This window comes from Macroventuria anomochaeta, assembly GCF_010093625.1.
Source record: "Macroventuria anomochaeta strain CBS 525.71 unplaced genomic scaffold BU25scaffold_26, whole genome shotgun sequence".
In the NCBI taxonomy this organism is placed as follows: Eukaryota; Fungi; Ascomycota; class Dothideomycetes; order Pleosporales; family Didymellaceae; genus Macroventuria; species Macroventuria anomochaeta.
Genome location: NW_022985387.1, coordinates 309,308 through 328,459, shown reverse-complemented (window position 1 = coordinate 328,459; position 19,152 = coordinate 309,308). Strand labels below are relative to the sequence as shown.

Below are 19,152 nucleotides of genomic sequence, written 5' to 3'. Positions count from 1 at the left end.
TGCTGTATGGACCGTATGGTAGGATGTGTGAGATTTCCATAGCAGCCGTCCACGCTGTGATATGAAGATGCTAATATGAGGGATTTGGGGTGGCTGAGGTGACTTCGCTGAATGAAATGTGCAGGTAGACATGAAAGTAAGATCTGGGTTGAAAGACGGAGAAGAAATTTGCAATGGAGAAGGCTACAATAGCAGCTATATGATCTCTATAGCAGTCATCGATGCAGTGACACGAACCTACCTCTTGTGGTACTGTGTGGCAGCTGATATGACTCCGTAAGATGAAGCCGTCCGACGAGGCTGAGAGGATCCGGATCTGAAGATAGAAGAGTGATAGAGTTTTGCAATAAGATCCATATGATCTCCATATCAGCTATCGATACCTTACCCTGAAGTTCCCTCTTCTGGAATATTCAAGTCTCTATCATGACTTTGCAAGATGAGTACGGAGGGTCTGTGGAGGTGCAGGAACGATCTCGCGACGAAAATGCACGTCTTGCTGCAATACAACGCATAAGATCTCCATAGCAGCAATCCACATCCTGCCTCCAAACCTACTTCTTCCGGTAGTGTGTGGCAGCCAGCATGTCATAGCCGTCGCAATAGCTTCTGTACTCATCTTACATGGTCCAGGAATAGCAACCTCGTAGAGTTTTTGGAGATGATGGAGTACGAGATGGAGGAGGTGTAGTTGTTCCTCCAATCAGGGCTCGAGTTTGCTTCGGGAGGTGATGTGCATCGGGTGTCGTGAGACGGTTTTATAGGTATGCCGACCTATAGTGGACCATGGTATTTCCGACATACAAGTCAAAACTCATGAACAAGTGTTCGGGTTTGGGTTTTCGGAATGTATGTGCGTTTAGTTCTGTTCTTTTGTGACTTTGCCTTAGTCACGATGCATGGTAGAGTACGGCTAGATAGTATGCCATTCGAATGACTGCATCGTTCGCAGCGCCATGTGTAACTGGATATCCTATAGCATAGTTCATATGCGTATCACAGCCGAGGATCATCGTGGACATATAGATGTAGTGTCGTGCCCTAGCCGGGACACTATATGTCTTGAGTTGATAAATATTCCTTCCGCAAACCCATTGCTGGACTTGACAATCATACGCATGTGATCTTCACTGGATTATGTGCCGTTGAGCCGAGTGCAGCTCGTGGAACACTACGCTTCGTCATAAGGGCACTTCAGTTGATTTAACGTGGGTGTAGTTTCTTCGAGGACAAGCAGATAAGTTCTTGTACGAACGGTGTGCTATGGACCTGTTGCAGGTTCACGATCCCTAGCCTCGTTGCGTCATTGTCTTGTCATTGTCCTGGAGCACGCAAGATATGCTTGGCGGCAGATGCTACTCGCAAAGCATTCGCCGTGCCTCCAAAGTACATGAGGCTGATGTTTCGGATGCACTCCGAAGACCCTGGTGTTGAGGCAAAAGTTAGGGATGGAGGACTATCGCACGTCGATTCTGCACCTAGTTGCAGCCGAAATCGCCCTTCAGATGAGATGGTACCTGCGTAAGGCTCACGATACCACTTCAACAAGTTGCATGCCTCAAAAGAATTTTCGTATCTCGAATTGCCCCCGTGATTGTGCCAATGCGGCGCAGCTCAGTGGCCCACGATCCTTCGCTCGCGACCTTCGCACTCAGTCAACCTTAACCATGGCACCGGCGGATGGAAACGTGCTGATTGCCACCGTTTCCGTTGCGCCGCATTGTGGCCTCAGACGCGATGATGGTGTTCGCGCGAAGGATTCTGAACGGCGAACGTTCAGCCGCGGAGGCGGTCGGGAGGCCGTATGTGCAAGGGGCACTTGTGAAAGGAGGTTTCCTGAGTAGACATCGACGAGATACTCAGCTCTTTTGCAAATGATAGTGTTTTGTGTTCTGCAAGCCATTTATTTGTGCTGCACCGCACTGATGAGAGTCGTGACTGTGACTGTGACTGTGACTGCTGGCCATCACCTGTTCACAGCGTTTGCAAGCAGTGACTGCAGCGAAAGGATCGGGACGATGTGATGCCGAGCCTGGTCTGTAGGCAGGATACTTAGCAGTCCTTGAAATAAGGTAAGTGCTGTGTGAGAACGGTGAAGACAGACCAGGCTCAGGGACTCAACGTTCCGAAGTCGCACATTGATGTCCGTAGATAGTGCGTTGCGAGACCACATATATCTGGAGCTATCAATAATAGATTGGACCTGTCGCCAGCGAAGCGTTGCTCTGGGAAAGGCATCAACACCACGTGCTGCATCCATGGTCTCCAAGGAGTGCGTACGTTGGGGCATCGTGTGGATTTCGAGGTTCAAATCCACTGCCAGGGTAGCATGAACCTGGATCCTAGTCCCAGACCCTTGGAGTGACAGTGATCGGGAACGGAGTGTGCCGAGCTCAAGCTTGCGCAGGTGAACTGACGACTCAAGTGACGAATCTGCCGTATACGGACCGCTTCATTCGGTGCAGATAAACACGAAGTCGGTAAATACTCGCGTTGAACACGCTGCGCACCTTGTGGGATGCGTAGTCCCTTGCAGTGACCGTCCCTCGTAGTCACAGCTCGAGGTGCTCATATGATGACCAAAGATACTGTTCTCCGTCAAGCCTTTGTGTATCCCACGCCTCGGTACTCATGCATCGGCCAGATTGCCGCTTTTATTCAAGGTTGCTATGGGTTTCCATGTCCTCGGGTCGCATGAGCGCGTGGGTGACAAGAGTTCGTGGCTGTTTCAGACAGGGATTAGGCGCCCTAAAGGGGAATCACCAATTTACGCAAACCGCAACGGGGTAAAGCCTGAGGCTCTACGCTTATCAAGTCTGGAGATGATCCTCATATCTCAATATCTTCGGCGACATTTTGAGATTCTGCTTGCTAATGAAAATGTGCGACTGAGGCCGCGGGTACAACAATGATGCGAGGATTGGAAAGGTCGGGCATAAGCGGTCGGCGAATTGATGGCGGCAGCTAGGGTATTGCCCCGTGAACGGCGCGCGCGTTAGACGTGTGTCATTCTCATCACCTCGCAGGAAGACTTGTTGAGGTGAACGCCCACGATATGTTCAGCTCGGAAGAAGTTGAAGATGATTGTGAGCGTCCTGTGTGAGCGAGACGGAGCAAAACCTATCGACTGATTCAGCAAACGCAATGTAGCTCAAAAAAGGTAAACTTACAATGCTCGCGCGCGCGCCAAGCTTATCGACGGGTTGAGTACCCGCAACACCCTCTCTGCGGTTATGTGCAAAACATGTTCCGGTTGCATTGATTTCTGCAGGTTGCCGAAGTCGACATCCGCATGAGTGGGCCGGTCAACAGGCTGGAGTTTGACTTCAGTTGACAGAAGATGACAAAGTAAAAGTTGGGCTGGACCGCGACGATCCTGCGTCAACGTCAAGTCTAAACGTTATCCAGCATTGGGTTCAGGGTTGCCGGCATCGTGTCAAGACGTAATTGCTGCAAATGTACATCATCGTATTCTCGAGTGATCTCCCTCCAGTGTACTATTGCTTCGTGAATGAATAGCCTTGCTGGTGTGTGTTTATATCGTTAGCTGCTGCAGCACGTCCCTGGTGCACGGGATGCAGGCATGTTCGACATGCTCTGTATCCTTGTGAGTAGATACCGCAATTTGTAAATTGACTTTGAGATAAGTTTCAGACCCTCAAAAAGCAACCATCCTATGCAGTTGATGCTCAGAACGAGCACATGTGTCGAAGGGTTTGTGAGGATTGGGACAACCCTTGTGCAGATCACGACCCTTGTGGACAAACCTCGAGCGCGAACAGGGATCGCTTGTACGGATGCTTGCCGGTACATGATCAATGTACGTAGATTCCAATTTTGGCCCCAGTGTAGCTGACGAGAGTTCATTCAGACTTCATATGAAGTCGTGCTGCTTCAAGTCATGCCTTGCAGTGAGGCGCGGAGAGCGGTGGACGGTTCTTGGGGAGCTGAAGGTCGCACGCCTAGAACCTAACTCGACGGTACTTACCTATAAACGAGTATCGATGGCGCCTGCTTAGATACTCGTATGGACTCGCGGTGAGCGTCGCCCAGTAAAACGCTCGTAAACGGGTCGTTTTCGGCTTTGAGCGTTGCTTTTTGGCCAAAAAAAAAACGGTTAGTCCACGTTCTGAGGGTCAAATGGGCGGACGCTATTATCAAAAGCATTGAAGCGTATGGACGTTGTTCGCGGTAGTTGTCGTACACCAGACAACGGTAAGCTTTTCTGCGGAGGTGTTCTGCAACGGTTCGTATTTCCCTTGAATGAAAGCCGTGGTAGCACAGTTGGAGTTGAGGCGTCAGTGTGCCCTGCGTGACAGCTTTGGTTGCATAGCATCAACGTCCATGCAATGTGGCTCTCGAATTCTGTGCTGCACGTGTGCTTTTGCTGCAGTCTCAACTCCTGCTTTCACACTCCAGACTTTTGAACATTGGAGGGGTATCCGGTGAACCTTCATGCAACGACAGCTCTAGTGTCGTGATGGCAGAATGTTGACCATTCACACGGATCGCCCTCAACTCGCTCGGCAGTGTGCTGTCCTCAAAAACTGCTCTTGACGATGCCCCACGAGTTTAGTATGGTAAGGCGTGCGACGGCGGGCCAGGAAGCGGACGAAAGGGTAACATCTAGTGGGGTTCGAAGTGGGCATTTCTCCACGCATCGAGATGTCCCTTGCCGAAGATATGACGTCTGACGAACTGCTGACCTTCGAGAGCCACTTCGCGCTGATGGTGCGACAAATTATCAATTCGAAGAGGCAGAGGGCGCGCTGGCTTGCTTCTTTCGACTCCCTAGAATTATGCGATGTTAGAGGGCTTGCAGCACTCCAGCCATATAGCTTTTTGCGGAATATTTCGTGTAACAGCCAATGAGCACAATGTGCTGCGATGCAGGAGCAAGTCCTGGGTATTGATTGGAGGGCGTCCGCCATGGCAACCGGGGATCGAGTGCCGTCTGGGACATGCCTTTTACGGCCTAGGTAGCTCGAGCGAGCCAGACTCCTGCCGTATTGAGGCTGCGAAAAGTGACCAGGGCGTGGGTTTTTGGTGGAGCATGACAAGCAGCCTCGCGCAGGTACCCTGCTTGGCCGGGCGTGTGCTTGCTGCGCGGGCCTTCATGCGGGCGCAGTTGTGACAGGCAGCTCGAGTCACGGCGATGCTGTCGGGGATGTCATGTCGCTCGGCGCGTGCTTGCTCACCTTGGTACCTTGGAGAATGACTGGTGACTTCAGAGTGGCTCGATGGTGAGAGCTCGCAGCAATGCCATACGCGTCTAGAATTCCTCACGTCGGTCTGCCGGCTCAGACGCGCCTATAGCGATCATATGCGAACTGCTCAACGTTTGATCATTGAAGGTGCAAGCGCAAGGGAGCAGAGGCCGGGGAGAGCTCACTGGCCTCCCTCGTGAGCACGGCCTGGAATGAGCGAATCGTGATCAACTGCCTGGCGGCGAAGGCGTCGTCAAGGTTGATTACAACGCCGCAGGGCCCGCCAACGCTCCTTGGCTGCTCATCCCTGCCGCGTCCTGACAGCATGCGGCGTGCCCAGTGCGCCCATATCGGGCCTTGAAGCCTTTCAAGCTTGTCCCCAAGCTGGCAGTTTGGTGCAGGTCGTGGGTCGAAGGATCCGCCGGCGACGAGCAATAATAGTGCGGTGGCCCTGCGTGCATCATAATCGTTCTCCCACCCACTAATCGCCTCGCCGTTGCATGAACAATCGCCTGTACAGTACGCAGCTCAGTTGTGTTGTGTGTTGTTTTCGGTCGCTCCTTCATTGGCTCGCTTGAGCGCGCCTCACCACAGCATACGACCGTTGTGAGGGACCCCACGCCTTGTCTCTCCGGCGACTTGAGTGCAGGCCCGACCCTTGCAGCAAGTCCACAGTCCCTTCCTCAGATACCGGCACTAGAAGGCGTCACCGTTGGAGCCCTGAGTGCTGCATATCGAGCACCTGCCCCTCCTTAACACCGCTCACTATCAATCCGGCTTCACGGCTTCACCCATGAGAGACAGACTGCGTCTGAGACCTCACCAATCGTTCGCTATCCGCGCCACACCTCTGTTCCAGCTTCCCTCGGCGCATTGAACACAGCTGGCTGTTTCACGGCTCGCATCATCACCGGTTGTTCAATTGATCGTGCCCCAATAAGGTAATTACTTTCTTCGCTGTGAAAAGCAACACGTTGGCCACCCATTCCCATTCCCATTGGCATTGGCATTGGCATTCGAGCGCATTCACTGCGACGCCGCCGTCACGTAATCGTCACTGTTTGCTGCATTGGGTACGCCGCCTCGTGGTTTTCGCCTACATTCACCACATTCCTTCACCACGCCCGATTGGGTGGCATCATTTCTCACCCAACCCACCATCTCGATCACAATAATAACATAGTGACAGCAAGCGAGCAACATCAACATTACACATCGTCTAAACAAAAGGACCCCTCTTCGCGATACCCACACCATATCGCGCCGGTGCGATTGAGAGCATTCAGTACCACGGTTCGGCCGACGTTAGATCTTTGGACTCGATGTTGCGGCACATCGAAGTCGCGGCGCCCAATTAGCGACTCTCATTCCGGACCGCCACTGCTCACTGTTTGTTGTAAACCGCCTGAAGGATGAGTGACCACACCATGGATTCAGAAGAAGTGGAAAGGTACTCGAGTGATATGGTTGCGCCCCTCAACATCTCCAAGTCGCCCAGGAAGTCGCGCACCAGCGTCTTTGGCCACAGTCGCCAGTCGTCTTCACGAGCGCTCTCGATACGGTCACAGTCACAGCCGCAGATATCTCCCCCATTGACACCTACAATGGCCGGTGACTCGACGACACAACAGCTTCCAGCACAGCCAGTCTTTCACCATTACCTGCGCGCCTTTTACCACTACGTCCCAGCTTCCACGGTATCTTCGTCGACAGATGAATCGTCGATAACAGTAGCAATCAAGCAGGGCGACGTCATTTTGGTACATTCAGTACATCCCAATGGGTGGGCTGATGGTACATTGCTTGGATCTGGAGCACGTGGGTGGCTGCCCACTAACTACTGCGAACCATACGACCATCCTACAATTCGCAACCTACTCAATGCATTGACACATCTATGGGACCTCGTTCGTGATGGCGAAAGTGGAAATCTTGTTGCCTTCACCAAGCAGGACTATGTTCGGGGGATGATTGCTGGTATACGGTTCTTCCTGGTAAGATTAAGCAGCTACATCATGCTCATCTAGACGACCACTTACATCAAGTAGGAAAGGACCGATTGTCTGTCGAGAGACTCACATCTAATCGTGGCGCATGTAGGCCTGCGGCGTATGCGAAAAGGGCTTCTTGGCGATCTGTCGACACTTGTCAAGACTGCGAAGAAGCTGCAAGAAACATTGCAAATGAACGAGGATGCTGCGTCAGTATTCGAGCTGCTGGATGAGCTCGTACTTAAGTCTTTCAAGCTTGTGACACGAGCGGTCCGATTCCTCGACATCTGGGCAACAGACGCAGTGTCGCTGTCATTTGAGCTGAACGACAGGAGCCCTCGACGACCACTGACACCGCCGGTCGACTCTGCTGACACTGTTGTGCTACCGTCATCAGCGCCAACTCTAGCAGAGGATGATGGCTCACTGACCAATGGATGCGAGTCTCTAGTCACACAAGCGCCCGTTTTAGCGCACGACAACCTGGACTCCACCACGACCCAGCCAACACGGAACCTCAACCGGCTTTCTGTTGCATTTTCCATACCTTCCGAATCAGACTCATTCCAATCCCCCATACTACCTGCTCAGCCCCAGACTCAAGCCAAGAGGCTTTCTGTCACCCACCGACTGTCGTACACAGGAGCATCGCCAGGTGCTCGAAAGGAGAACCTTGCCTCGGAACGACTGAACGGTGCTCAAGACTCGTTCTTAGGGTTCATTGGATCCTTTATTGGGTTGCATCTACAATCGAGGTCTTCCGAAGAGCTGGCTCATATTACCCAGCAATCCGTCGTCGCCTGTCGCCAGCTACTTATCGTTGTCGAAGAAGTATGGGAACGCGACTCAAGAAGGTCCAAGGCTTTGGAAGAGACACGAGACGTCATGTACTTGCGACTTACCGAGCTAGTACAAGCTACCAAGGACATGTTCAATTCCTCGGACGCCGACATGGATGAGACAGTCTTTACGCCAAGCTCTGGAAAGCAGCTTGTCTCTGCTGCTACTAATTGTGTCCGGTCTGCCGGCGACTGTGTCACTAAAGCTCGGTTGGTCGTTGAAAAGATCGGGGACTTTGAGTTCGAGGCGGTCGGTGTAGGACTGTCGCAATCAATATTTGAACAGGTAGAACCTACTGAGCCTCAGGAGGACCTCGATACGACACAGAAGATACCAGAGCCCATCATGGAGACTGACAAGCCTCTGCCAGCACCGCCAACTGAAGAACAAGAGGTATTGGCACCTTCAGTAACGTCGGAGTTGAAACCACTGCCGGACGTTCCTGAGCAATCGCCTTCAGAAACGGAGAGCTTAGAGTTGCCACCCACCATACCTGCGGCGGTTGCGGAGAGCCTAGAGAGCCCGATGGCGCTTTCTTTCACGTCCTCGTTGCAGCCTCTTAACGAAGACCATGCCATCACTTCGGATCAGCTCGCAACATACGAACCCACTGGAAGTCCTGCAGGTGCCGCGCAACCACCGACCACCAAGGCCACTCGGAGTGACAGCGTCAATGCTTCAGTGGCGGACTCTAGCAGCACGTTTCATTTCAGCATTGGCAATGGAAGCGTCGTCTCTCACACATCCACTCGGGCTACTACTCCGGATCACATGCCCTCCAAGAAGCAGAGCCTTCAAACTCTGATCAGCAGCTTCGGTAGCTCTTCTGAGCTTCGATCCCTGGTGAGCGAAGATGTCGCCGCTGGTGAGGAGCACTTGCTGGAAACTACCTACGTACACGAGCTTGTGTACAACAAGGAAGGTCAGATCTCTGGCGGCTCTCTCCCTGCCCTTGTGGAGCAACTCACGACACGTGAGTCTACCCCGGACGCCGTCTTTGTCACTACCTTTTACCTTACCTTCCGCCTCTTCACGACACCAATAGAACTGGCACAAAGCCTCATTGATCGCTTCGACTACGTAGGTGACAGCCAGACAGTTGGCGTTCCAGTTCGTCTCAGGGTCTACAACGTCTTCAAGGGCTGGTTGGAGAGCCACTGGTCAGCTGACAGCGATTCGACAGCCCTGGGCTTGATCTTGTCTTTCGCGACTGGAAAGCTCCGATCTTCTTTACCGGCCGCAGGTAAACGTCTTGCGGAGCTCACCTCCAAAGTCACCGAGGTTCGCGCTGGAGCTCTTGTACCCAGGCTTGTCTCATCCATTGGCAAGACTGGCATTTCGAACACGATCTTCTCATCCAACGATAGCAATTCGCCATCACCAATCGTCACCAAGAGCCAACTCAATGCTCTCAGATCCAGCAAAGAAGGTCGTACGCAGTGCAGCATTCTGGACTTCGATCCCATGGAGTTGGCCAGGCAATTCACCATCATCGAGTCCAAGCTGTTCTGTGCAATCCAGCCAGAAGAGCTTCTAGCCTTGGAGTGGACTAAGAAGAGTGACTCGAAAGCCATCAACGTCAAGGCAATGTCAAAATTGTCGACTGATCTGGCCAACTTGGTCGCAGACACGATCCTCCACCTGGAAGACGCAAAGAAGCGAGCTGTCATAATCAAGCATTGGGTTAAGATTGCCGCCAAGTGCCTTGAGCTGAACAACTACGACTCGCTCATGGCCATCATCTGCTCCCTGAACTCATCAATGGTCATGCGCTTGAAGAAGACGTGGGAGCTTGTCTCCGCGAAGACCAAGGCTCGCCTGGACGAACTCAAGACTATCACTGACGTTGGGCGTAACTATGCTGTCCTTCGCCAGCGACTACAGAATCATGTCGCACCGTGCATCCCCTTCGTCGGGATCTATCTCACCGATCTTACGTTCGTCGATGTCGGCAATGGCACTACCCGTCAACTTCCTGGCGAGTCTGGTTCTGACAGCATGTCTGTGATCAACTTTGACAAGCACATGAAGACAGCCAAGATCATCGGCCAATTGCAATCGTTCCAAGTGCCTTACCGTCTGGCTGCCGTTCCTGAAATGCAGGACTGGATGGAAACGCAGATCCAACGAGTGCGATCGAGCGATCAAGCCAACGTTCAAAGCTACTACCGCCGCTCACTTCTTCTCGAGCCACGAGAGCTTCAACATTCTATCCGAGGTTCCCCATCTGTGGACAACAGTGCTCAGAGCACTTTCACGGTCGAGAGCCGCGCTACCTCGAGGGACAAATTCGAGTTTCTCAACTTCAACTTCTCCACAAACAGCCTGATGAAGGGCTCATAGACTTACTTCAAGGCGCACATAGGCGCCGCTTCACCTCTTGGATACCCAACATACTACCCTTGTTGAACTGGCATCTCATAGTTGGTAAAGGTGCTCAGGCGCCTGTCGACCCAGCGTTCTTTTTATGTTATGCTGCGGATATACATGATATCATGTTTCATCTTTCATATGCTTTGCTGTTCTATACCACTGTTTCATGGGGGATTTTTCAATACTGGGATGGAGTTCAAAAAGGATACGCCGACATGGCAGCCACGTATCACTGGCACAGGCGTTCAAAAGCAACGGCTGAAAAGGCGACAGCCGCAAGCAGTTTTGTGTAGTCATAGTATCCATGTGCATATAACATGGAGAGGCGTCTGCCCGACGAATGAACAACCATCAACACAAATCAATGATTCAGCTCAATTGCATCGTGATAAGGATCGTGGTGTTCAGCTTCCAAGTGGGGCTCATCGCGACCTTCGGCGACCCCGCCATGCAGCTACCCCTTCACTACCTTGCGCAACTGCAGCTTTCATTCACACAACCCTAGCAACTGCACATCAGCTTGCGCAGAGCACACATCCACAATGCCGCAAGAACTCCTCATCGACGTCCGCTCACCACTCGAGTTCTCCACCGGCCCCCTCGTCTCCGACATCGCGCCCACAGTCAACATTGAATACACGCAGATCGACTTGCTCGCTGAGATCTACGCGCAGCAAAACATCACCGTCGCCAAAGATGACCACATTACGCTGTATTGTCGCAGTGGGAGGAGGAGTGATATTGCGAAGAGGAGCCTCGAGGAGTTGGGGTATGGGAATGTGAGGGATATTGGCGGGTTTGAGGAGGCGAGGAGGGTGTTGGATAAAGAGACTGTTGCTAGACAGCTCGATTCGATAGCTGGAGAAGACTCTGATGTTGTGAAGAAAGGAGCTGGTGAGACTGAGGCAAAGAGCGACGGGAAGGAAGGTGCGAGGCAGAAGTCGTTAGATAAGCTGCTCGCTGGGCTGAAGGAGTGTGATGAGTGAAGAGGGATGCATGTGCATGTATGGCGGCATTACGCTTGCAAAGGACATGACCGAGGATGCGAGTCGCCACGGAAGAGATCAATGTGACAATTCGATGGAAGAAGAAGGTCACGAGGAAGGAAGGATAATGTCGATGCCAAATGCTTGCATTTGGGTACAATGTACAGGTAAATACTAGATTGCCTAACGAGTGTGTAAAGTTGGTCCTAAAAAATGCTCCTTCGCTATGAAATTCGCTAACCGCTGCGCAGTGCTCATACAATCTACGTGCGCCTACTGGCAGCTCAGTTGTGGTGAGGACCGTTGTCCTGCTTCTGAGCCTGCTGCTGTTGCTGCTGAGCCTGCTGTTGCTGACCCTTGCCATTGTTCTGGCCCTGATCCTTACCAGCCTGAGGAGCCTTGGAGGGGGTAGCTGCGGGGGCGACGGAAGCAGCAGCGCTGGACACGGAGGAAGAGATGACGGCAGAAGACGATGCGACAGCGGACGAGGAAACGAGGGTGGTCAAGGTGGATCCAACAGCGAGGTCATTGGCGCTGGAGGGGATGGCACCAGAGGGAATAGCGCCAGTGGGAGCACCGTCAGTGCCGTTGCCACCAGGAGGAGAGCCACCACCACCGCCCATCTGGGAGTTCTCGTTGGCGACACCGCCCTCAGCATAGAGGTTTGCAGCAGGAGTGACGTTGTAAGAAGCGCTGGAGTCCATGCCGAAAGCCAACCATCCGAAGATACCCTCAGAGACATCGTCACCGAGGAGGACGTACTCGACCATGGGGTCGACATCGCCAGCCTCCTCACTGAGGATGGAGTCGTTAGCGTTCTCGGTGATGACCTGGGTATTGCTGGCGTATGGCTCAACAGTATCAACAGTCTCAATGAGGTCCTGGTCGAAGAACATCTGGCCAACGTGGGTAACCGAAGCACCGGTCAGGGTGTTGTTGTCGTTAACAGTCGCATCGAGAGTGTGAGTCATGACGTGGATGTGGGTCGCACGGCTGGTGTAGTGCCCAGGGAACAGAGTATCGAACTGCACAACACCATTCTCATCAGCCTGGTTGATACCACGGAGGAAGGTATTGTCGAGGTTCGACTCATCGCTGCTGTCACCGTTGCCGCTGGCGATGACACCGGAGTAGACACCGGTAGAGTTGCAGTGCCACAGCTCGAGGTAGACCGAGGGGACAGGCTCGCAAGTGTTGACGTCGATGACCTGGATGTCGAGGTGAAGAGGTACACCCTCTTGGTCCTCGGTGATGTCTTCGCGGATCAGCTCGCCCTGGACCCAGTAAGGACCCTGGGTGACCTCAGGAGTGAGGATGCAGGAGTTGTTGCCGGTAAAGAGGACGGAGGGGTCGGTGTCGGCAGTGATGCCGGTCAGGTTGGAGGCGTGAGAAGTGGCGAGGACGGTGTCCAGATCACGGGCACGGAGGTAGTTCTTCTCTGTATCAATGGTCAGTCATCGACATTTCAGCCAGGTCACAATCGCTGGACGTACCCTGGTCGATAGCACGCTTAGCACGCAACTTCTTGACCTCGAGGCTGCGGCGATGAGCCATGGCAAGGTCATTGCCGCGAGCCTTGAGTGTGTCGGCACAGTGAGCGAGTGAGCGCTTGTGGGTGCTCAGGTATGCAGCACGCTGAGCGATCTCACGAGCATGCTCCTCGGGGCTGTCGCCAGGGTGAGCAGTGGACTGCTGAGCGAGGAGAGCAGCTCCTGCAAGAGCGGAAATGAACTTCATATTGAAAAATAGGCTGAGGAAGAGAAGTGAATGGACTGTTGTGAAGAAGTGAATGAGCTACTGATGATCCTATGGACACCTGAGGTCTGTAGCTTTATATCGGAGAGGATACCAAAGTGGTTTCTACTCTTGGAGCGTTGACATCGCCATGTTCAAAGCCTCGCTCAAGCTGAGTCGTCACCAAGCATACGCAAGGCACTGGGTTGAGGACTGGCGCCCGGCTTGGCAGAGACATGATAGGCGGCGCGAGATGAGATCTCCGAACGTTGGTGTTCCCCAGATTCTGGTGGCGTTGGGCATACTTTGCTACAGTTGATATGATCATGAGAGAGCACCGTCTTCGAATTCAACCCAAAGCATTATGCTCCCTCGTACAGACGCAAACACCACGTGCTTCAGCGTACTGCGCAGGTACAATCGAGCATGACAGCCTCAATGCCTCAGGCACAAAACTCCATTCATGCTAGTGCGCCCCTGTTTCTTCCTCACCTTAGTTTCGTTTCCAACCCCACGCCCATCCCTCTACATACGTAAGTTGCTGCGCACCAATAAGACTTCTCACAATGCAAAGCAGACGTTGACACTCCGGTCCAGCCCTGCCAACGGACTCATCGTGACATGGGGATTTTGGTGTTGTGACGCGTCTTGCACGCTTTGGCCCTATGCATACATACGATCTCCTTGGCGGCCTAACCGAATGCAGTAGAAGGGACTGCCGAGCTCCGACCTTTGTTGACACTTCTGGGTGTTCCGCTGCAGTGGACAACCAATGGATGTGTCTCGAATTACGCAGGTCCACGAGTTTTGATGTTGATGGCGGCTGCAGAAGGCAGAAGGCGGAGCGCATTGGCTTGGCACGGGTGCTTGGCTCCAGGTCAAGCATGCTTGCGTACCGGACGAGGCGCGTTACGAGCCTTCATCTGTACTTGTTATGGCTATCAATGCCGTCTGTGGCGAAGAGTCGTTCCGGTTTTATGGATGTTGAGCCGATGGCGATGTTCATTGGTGTCTAGATGACGTGGACTGCAGGAAGAGGCGGTGATGAGATTGCGTGGTGGAAGGATGCGTACGCAGGCGTTGACAAACGAGAAGTGCCGTGTTAGTAAGTAACCATGGATCGGAGTCAGTATGGTCTCGATTCATAGGTTGTGTTGTCTTCCTTGTTGTATGCTCAGGTGTGTATTACAAGCGAAACCGAGTGATAACGTGGCTACGTGCAAGCTCTTATCTCATCATTGCACGTCTAATGTAAGGCGACACCTGGACGACGACCTCGGGAGATTGGATGTTGTGGGAGTGTGATCAGCAAGTGATAGTAAGGTGATCTGTTGGTGTCAGTTCATGGCTCACTGGAAGACAGTGTATACTTCAATACCGCCCGCCGCATGCATCGCTGACAGAAGAACACACCTTTCGGTCGCGACAACCACAACCTTTCCAGAGACCGGCCACTATACTGGTATAACGCCCTTGACGGTGAATAGTTACAACTTCTCTCATAGTCGTAAAGAGAAAGGCTGTACAGCAAAAAGTTTATTCAACACCGCAGTATACCATTGCATCAAGCTAAATGAGAGACAGTCTTCGAAGCAGCAAAGCACTTTGCGTTGGGAACTTCGGGCCTCTATACAAACGAGAACTTGCTCATGGGGGATAAACTCTCTTCCGGCGCTATAATGGGTTGCGAAACACCACCACGGCGTCCTTGATGACTTGAGGCTGACTCGCCAAGTGGAGTCTCGTTGACTGCTGTGGCCGCGTCCCACCGATTTCAATTTGCATTCCAAACCGGGACTTTTTCTCGCTCTTGTGCCACTTGAGACCCAGCCACTTGTTGCAGTACCACCACAATGAACATCCCGGAGGGCTCTTGGCAGTCAACGAAGACCCCGCCCGGTGGGTGAGCCTCGTGGCCATTGTCCGAGAATGGAAAGACCCTTGTTTCACGCTGTCATTTCCCTTGATATGGAATGCTGCTGCGTATACGGATTGTCGTTATGAAGTGGATCGCATACCTAGCCAATGACGGAGGTTTACGTACGAGCTTGAGGGTCTTCAACTTTGCACCGTCTTATGCTCCAGATTGCGCGTGCTCCATATTCCAGGCACGGTGGGATAGGATCTCACGGTAGAGTACGTTGTCATTTCTGCTAAGGGTAATACGACTGCCTGTTTCGGTATTGCCAGATCCCTCAGAGCTCCAGCTGGTGAGAATGGTTGCCTCGTGGCTTCCTGGCACATCGCATCGCCATCCGTACGTTACATTCAATGGATCAGTCATTTGGAGAGTTCGCACGTGCTCCTCGATGACCTTGCTGTAGGCATCAACGTAGCCAGCATCGACGGTGAGTCTCTCGATTGCTATAAACGGTGCATCGAAAAGGATTGGACTGATGGCGTTTAGCTCCAAATGTATCGTCCACTGGAAGTCGAGGATCTCCTCTTGCGGACCCAACACTTCGTCCCGTGCCGGAGAAGCCAGGAACTCAAGGTGCGCATCTAGAGTTGGCCAGACACCAAAAATATAAACGAGGCTTGATTCTTCGATGCAGCTGAAGAAACGTGAGTTGGTCTGCAGTTTGCCTCGGACTAATGATAGGCTCTGGAGTAAGGCTGGATCGTCAACGGTTAGCCCCTTCAGACGCAGTTGGGTAATCTCGACAACAGGCATGTTTGAAGATTTCTACGGTCGCAGCTGTCTCGTAACGACCTCGATATAGTACCGGTGGTGCATCACACGTGCGAGGTAAAGGCATTGTGCAGCCCGACAATTGGGAACGCGGGGCAGCTTTTCTTTCACTCCGACAGGGGTTGGCGGCTTGGCGTTACGCTACGTGTAACCTTTCGATCCTTCCTCCAACGACGTTGCATCACAATATCATCAAGATCAGGCAGAGAGCAAACACACTTCAGCTTGTGGTACCACAACCGAGATGTTGTTGCCTACGGGACCTCCGATGCAAGAATACTGTATGCACATCGCCGCGCCCTTCACAGACAATCGATCGCTACCGTTTACCAAGTTGGCGCAAATCACACTGCTTGGCGAGGCTTGTCACCATGCAGTTTTACAAAAATAGTCCGCCAAACAGAAGCAAGCAAGGGCAGGGTAATCCCGACAAAGTTGCTTGCTTGTGGCACCTTGGAGTCGCCTTCGTGCGTTCCTGCAGGGCCTTGAAATCGAGGCTGCCGTTACGCTGGTCACTTGCTCGCAAAGGCAGCCTAAACTGATCGCAAGGCATTTCTGAGTTATGTGGATTGACGTACTGAAGCCGCACAGCCTTCAAGCCACCGACCGTTGGCCGCTCACCGGTGAGTTGTCCCAGCCGGGTACTAACCGAAGCTTGACCAACCTCAGTTCATTCAAAAACTTACTTTCTTACAACTCTTCACGAGCTGCTATGCTATTCGCCGGAACGTTTAATCCTTACCGCGTAGGGCTGTGGGTCAGGCGTCTCCAGCTCCCGCACCTGGCGTCCCCTGCCTGACCCGCGGGGTCTCGTTCCACGCTCCCGGTCTAAGCCCCCAAATTTGATGGTCCACTTGACGTGGGTGATTGCATGTCGCTGCTAGGAGCGGTATATATCGTCTCAGGGGAAGGTCGCTCGCGTCTCGCGTGTTGAATCCTCCTCATGTAAGCATCGTGATGCCTTCTCGAAACAACAGCATGCAAGACTCGTCAAGCACGTCGAGCGACTCGCCAACAGCCTCGGACTACAAACCGGACAACAGAACGTCACAGCCTCGCAAGCCGATACCTAGGAAGGGACACACCAAGTCGCGTCGCGGATGCTTCAATTGCAAGAGACGCAGAATCAAGTGCAATGAGAAACATCCAGAATGCAACCACTGTGTCAAGGCAGGACTACAATGTAACTACCCAGCCAACATCATACAGCTTACGCAGAGATCGACAAGTCCCCCACATCCACAAGAGGCAGTGAACTTACGTTCGACGCCTGGCACCTTTGTGAGTGATCCTCAGGCACGCATCAGCTACAGTAAAATCTAATAGTGTCAGACGATGGCCGACATGCGCTTGTTCCACCACTTTCTTATCACTGCGTATCCGCACTTACCTGTCGGCGCCGACAAGATCTGGATCACCGTGATCCCAAGTTTCGCACACAACGTATGTCGTCTTGCCCTAGTTCATCACCAGTGTTTATTTGGTGACCACGTTCCTTCATTCGAATCCTCCCGCGACCGCTTTTGACTCAGTCAATCTCAGGCTAACTTGAGCAGTACGAGTATCTCATACATTCGATTCTGGCCTTGGCTGCCTCGCACTTGGACGCCGTTTCGAATACTAGCGCCGCTGAACAAGCCATACAGCATCGTATCTTAGCCGTCAAATCTCTCAACGAAGCATTGTCGGTGCCACCGAAGTCAAGGAGCGAACAAGATGCCAGAATGGCGGCTGCACTGGCCCTTGCCTTCCAGTCGAGTCATCTCCAAGATGGCCTCGCTGAATTTCTGACCATGGTTCGAGGGTGCAATCTGATTGCAAGCGGCGAGACATCAGTTGGCTCAGATTCGGCCTTCAATGTAAGTCCTTCATCTTCGATCACTATGGTCAGCCGATATCTTCACCACCAACTACAAGCGCAGTGTTGCTGACTAGAGTAGGCGTTCAGCGAAGACGGCCACCTCCAACACATGAAGACTCGCATTGGTACCTCCCCGCAATACAACTGTGTGAACCACGAAGACCTTGACCTGGCCGCCCTATCACTTCGCTCCATCCAATACCTCAACATGTCATCATTCGAGACGACCTACTGGGGCGCTCTCGATGTCACCGTACAGAACGCCTACGACCGACCGATCGAAGCATATACCTCCTTCGTTACACTGTACAATATACCTTCGCGCTGGACACACGATGAGTTCCAAGCCTTCATCGACCCGAACAATAGCGTTGCGCAGATTTTGCAAGCACACTTCATCGCGGTCCAAGCAATCCTCACACCTATCTTATACCTCGAGCGGGTTGGTTTCGAAGGCATCGACGCACCAACGGCGGTCATGAGTTGGATCGAAGGGATATATAGGAACGTGCCGCACCATTTGAGGCACCATGTTGAGTGGCCCAGACAAGTGTCGCAGTATCCATTCATAAGGTTCTTGGGTCAAATGAACACAAACTACTTCGATGAGCAGACTGAAGATATGGGATTATTGAGTCTATGAGTCTGCAGATTCGGGTTGTCTTTAGGCGTTGGTGGAGAGCGGTCATGAGAATGATGTACGATATGATACCCACGACAGCCTCGTTGCAGGCTGGTCTATGCATTCGCTTTGGCAGTAAATATTCGAGATACGACACATACAATTAATACCTATAGTAATGCTTTGACATCTCCAACCCAAGGTGCACTTGTCGAGTGTTGCTCTCAGCCCTCCGTCACAAGGTTCCTGTGTCAATCGAAGCAATGTTGACCCTCTCACTGACAGCCAAGTACAACACACTCCAAAGATGCGCTGCTCTCTGAGGCTTCAACAAGAAACAGCTTCTCAGCGAGACGTGATCGAAGTATGCATCTCTTTCGCCGCTGGTGGATCTCACCTATCAGGTTTACAGGATCTGTGGCAGTGCTGTGTTTACGAAATCTGTGTACCGACCGGACGTGGGTTCAGTCAGAACTATGCCGCTTTGGGGCACGACTGCTCTTCTTTTCCTCTGGAGGCATGCGCATCGCTGCCCTGATCCCAGTCTACCCGTCATCTCCCTTGCCGTTTGCAGAGCTGGGGAATCGTGCAAGCCAATCATGATGCGGGGATTAGTGGAGCTAATGCCCAATATGGTAAGGACGACGAGAGAAGGGACGACGAAACGACGAGAGGAAGATGATGAGAGAGGGGACCGTGCACAGGATCACAGAGAGGAAGGATGTGATGATGCAGCAGTAGGCTGAGGCGCATCTCATAATAAAAGGCGAGGTGGGTATGTACGCACTTGAACGCCAATTTACTTGAAACCTCATAGCGGATTGCATCAACTCAACCGGCGCTTAA

The 19,152-nt window shown here is 52.6% G+C and overlaps 5 protein-coding genes across 5 annotated transcripts; 3 read left to right on the top strand and 2 right to left on the bottom strand.

The window, feature by feature from the left end:
• Positions 1–6,619: 6,619 nt before the first annotated feature.
• On the top strand, positions 6,620–10,381 carry BU25DRAFT_397351 (ras guanine-nucleotide exchange protein-like protein; the record flags this gene model as incomplete). The annotated part of the gene is made up of 2 exons (XM_033704871.1): positions 6,620–7,201; positions 7,256–10,381. The coding sequence occupies 2 exons, from the start codon at positions 6,620–6,622 to the stop codon at positions 10,379–10,381; spliced, it is 3,708 nt and encodes a 1,235-aa protein (XP_033559544.1).
• A 498-nt stretch (positions 10,382–10,879) lies between these two features.
• BU25DRAFT_372442 (uncharacterized protein) lies at positions 10,880–11,599 on the top strand. Its single transcript, XM_033704011.1, has one exon. The coding sequence runs from the start codon at positions 10,954–10,956 to the stop codon at positions 11,395–11,397; it is 444 nt and encodes a 147-aa protein (XP_033559543.1). The 5' UTR covers positions 10,880–10,953; the 3' UTR covers positions 11,398–11,599.
• Positions 11,540–13,379, bottom strand: BU25DRAFT_119649 (aromatic compound dioxygenase). The gene is made up of 2 exons (XM_033700425.1): positions 12,891–13,379; positions 11,540–12,835 (listed from the first exon to the last, which is right to left on the bottom strand). Exons 1-2 carry the CDS (start codon positions 13,132–13,134, stop codon positions 11,682–11,684), a joined length of 1,398 nt encoding a protein of 465 aa, XP_033559542.1. The 5' UTR covers positions 13,135–13,379; the 3' UTR covers positions 11,540–11,681.
• A 1,949-nt stretch (positions 13,380–15,328) lies between these two features.
• Positions 15,329–15,805, bottom strand: BU25DRAFT_301132 (uncharacterized protein; the record flags this gene model as incomplete). Its single annotated transcript, XM_033701991.1, has 1 exon — positions 15,329–15,805. A coding segment is annotated over one exon (477 nt), but the record flags the coding sequence as incomplete, so codon positions are not given.
• Positions 15,806–16,486: 681 nt separating this feature from the next.
• On the top strand, positions 16,487–18,503 carry BU25DRAFT_412779 (uncharacterized protein). Its single transcript, XM_033706877.1, has 4 exons — positions 16,487–17,104; positions 17,156–17,266; positions 17,380–17,709; positions 17,764–18,503. The coding sequence occupies exons 1-4, from the start codon at positions 16,781–16,783 to the stop codon at positions 18,325–18,327; spliced, it is 1,329 nt and encodes a 442-aa protein (XP_033559540.1). The 5' UTR covers positions 16,487–16,780; the 3' UTR covers positions 18,328–18,503.
• Positions 18,504–19,152: the final 649 nt, after the last annotated feature.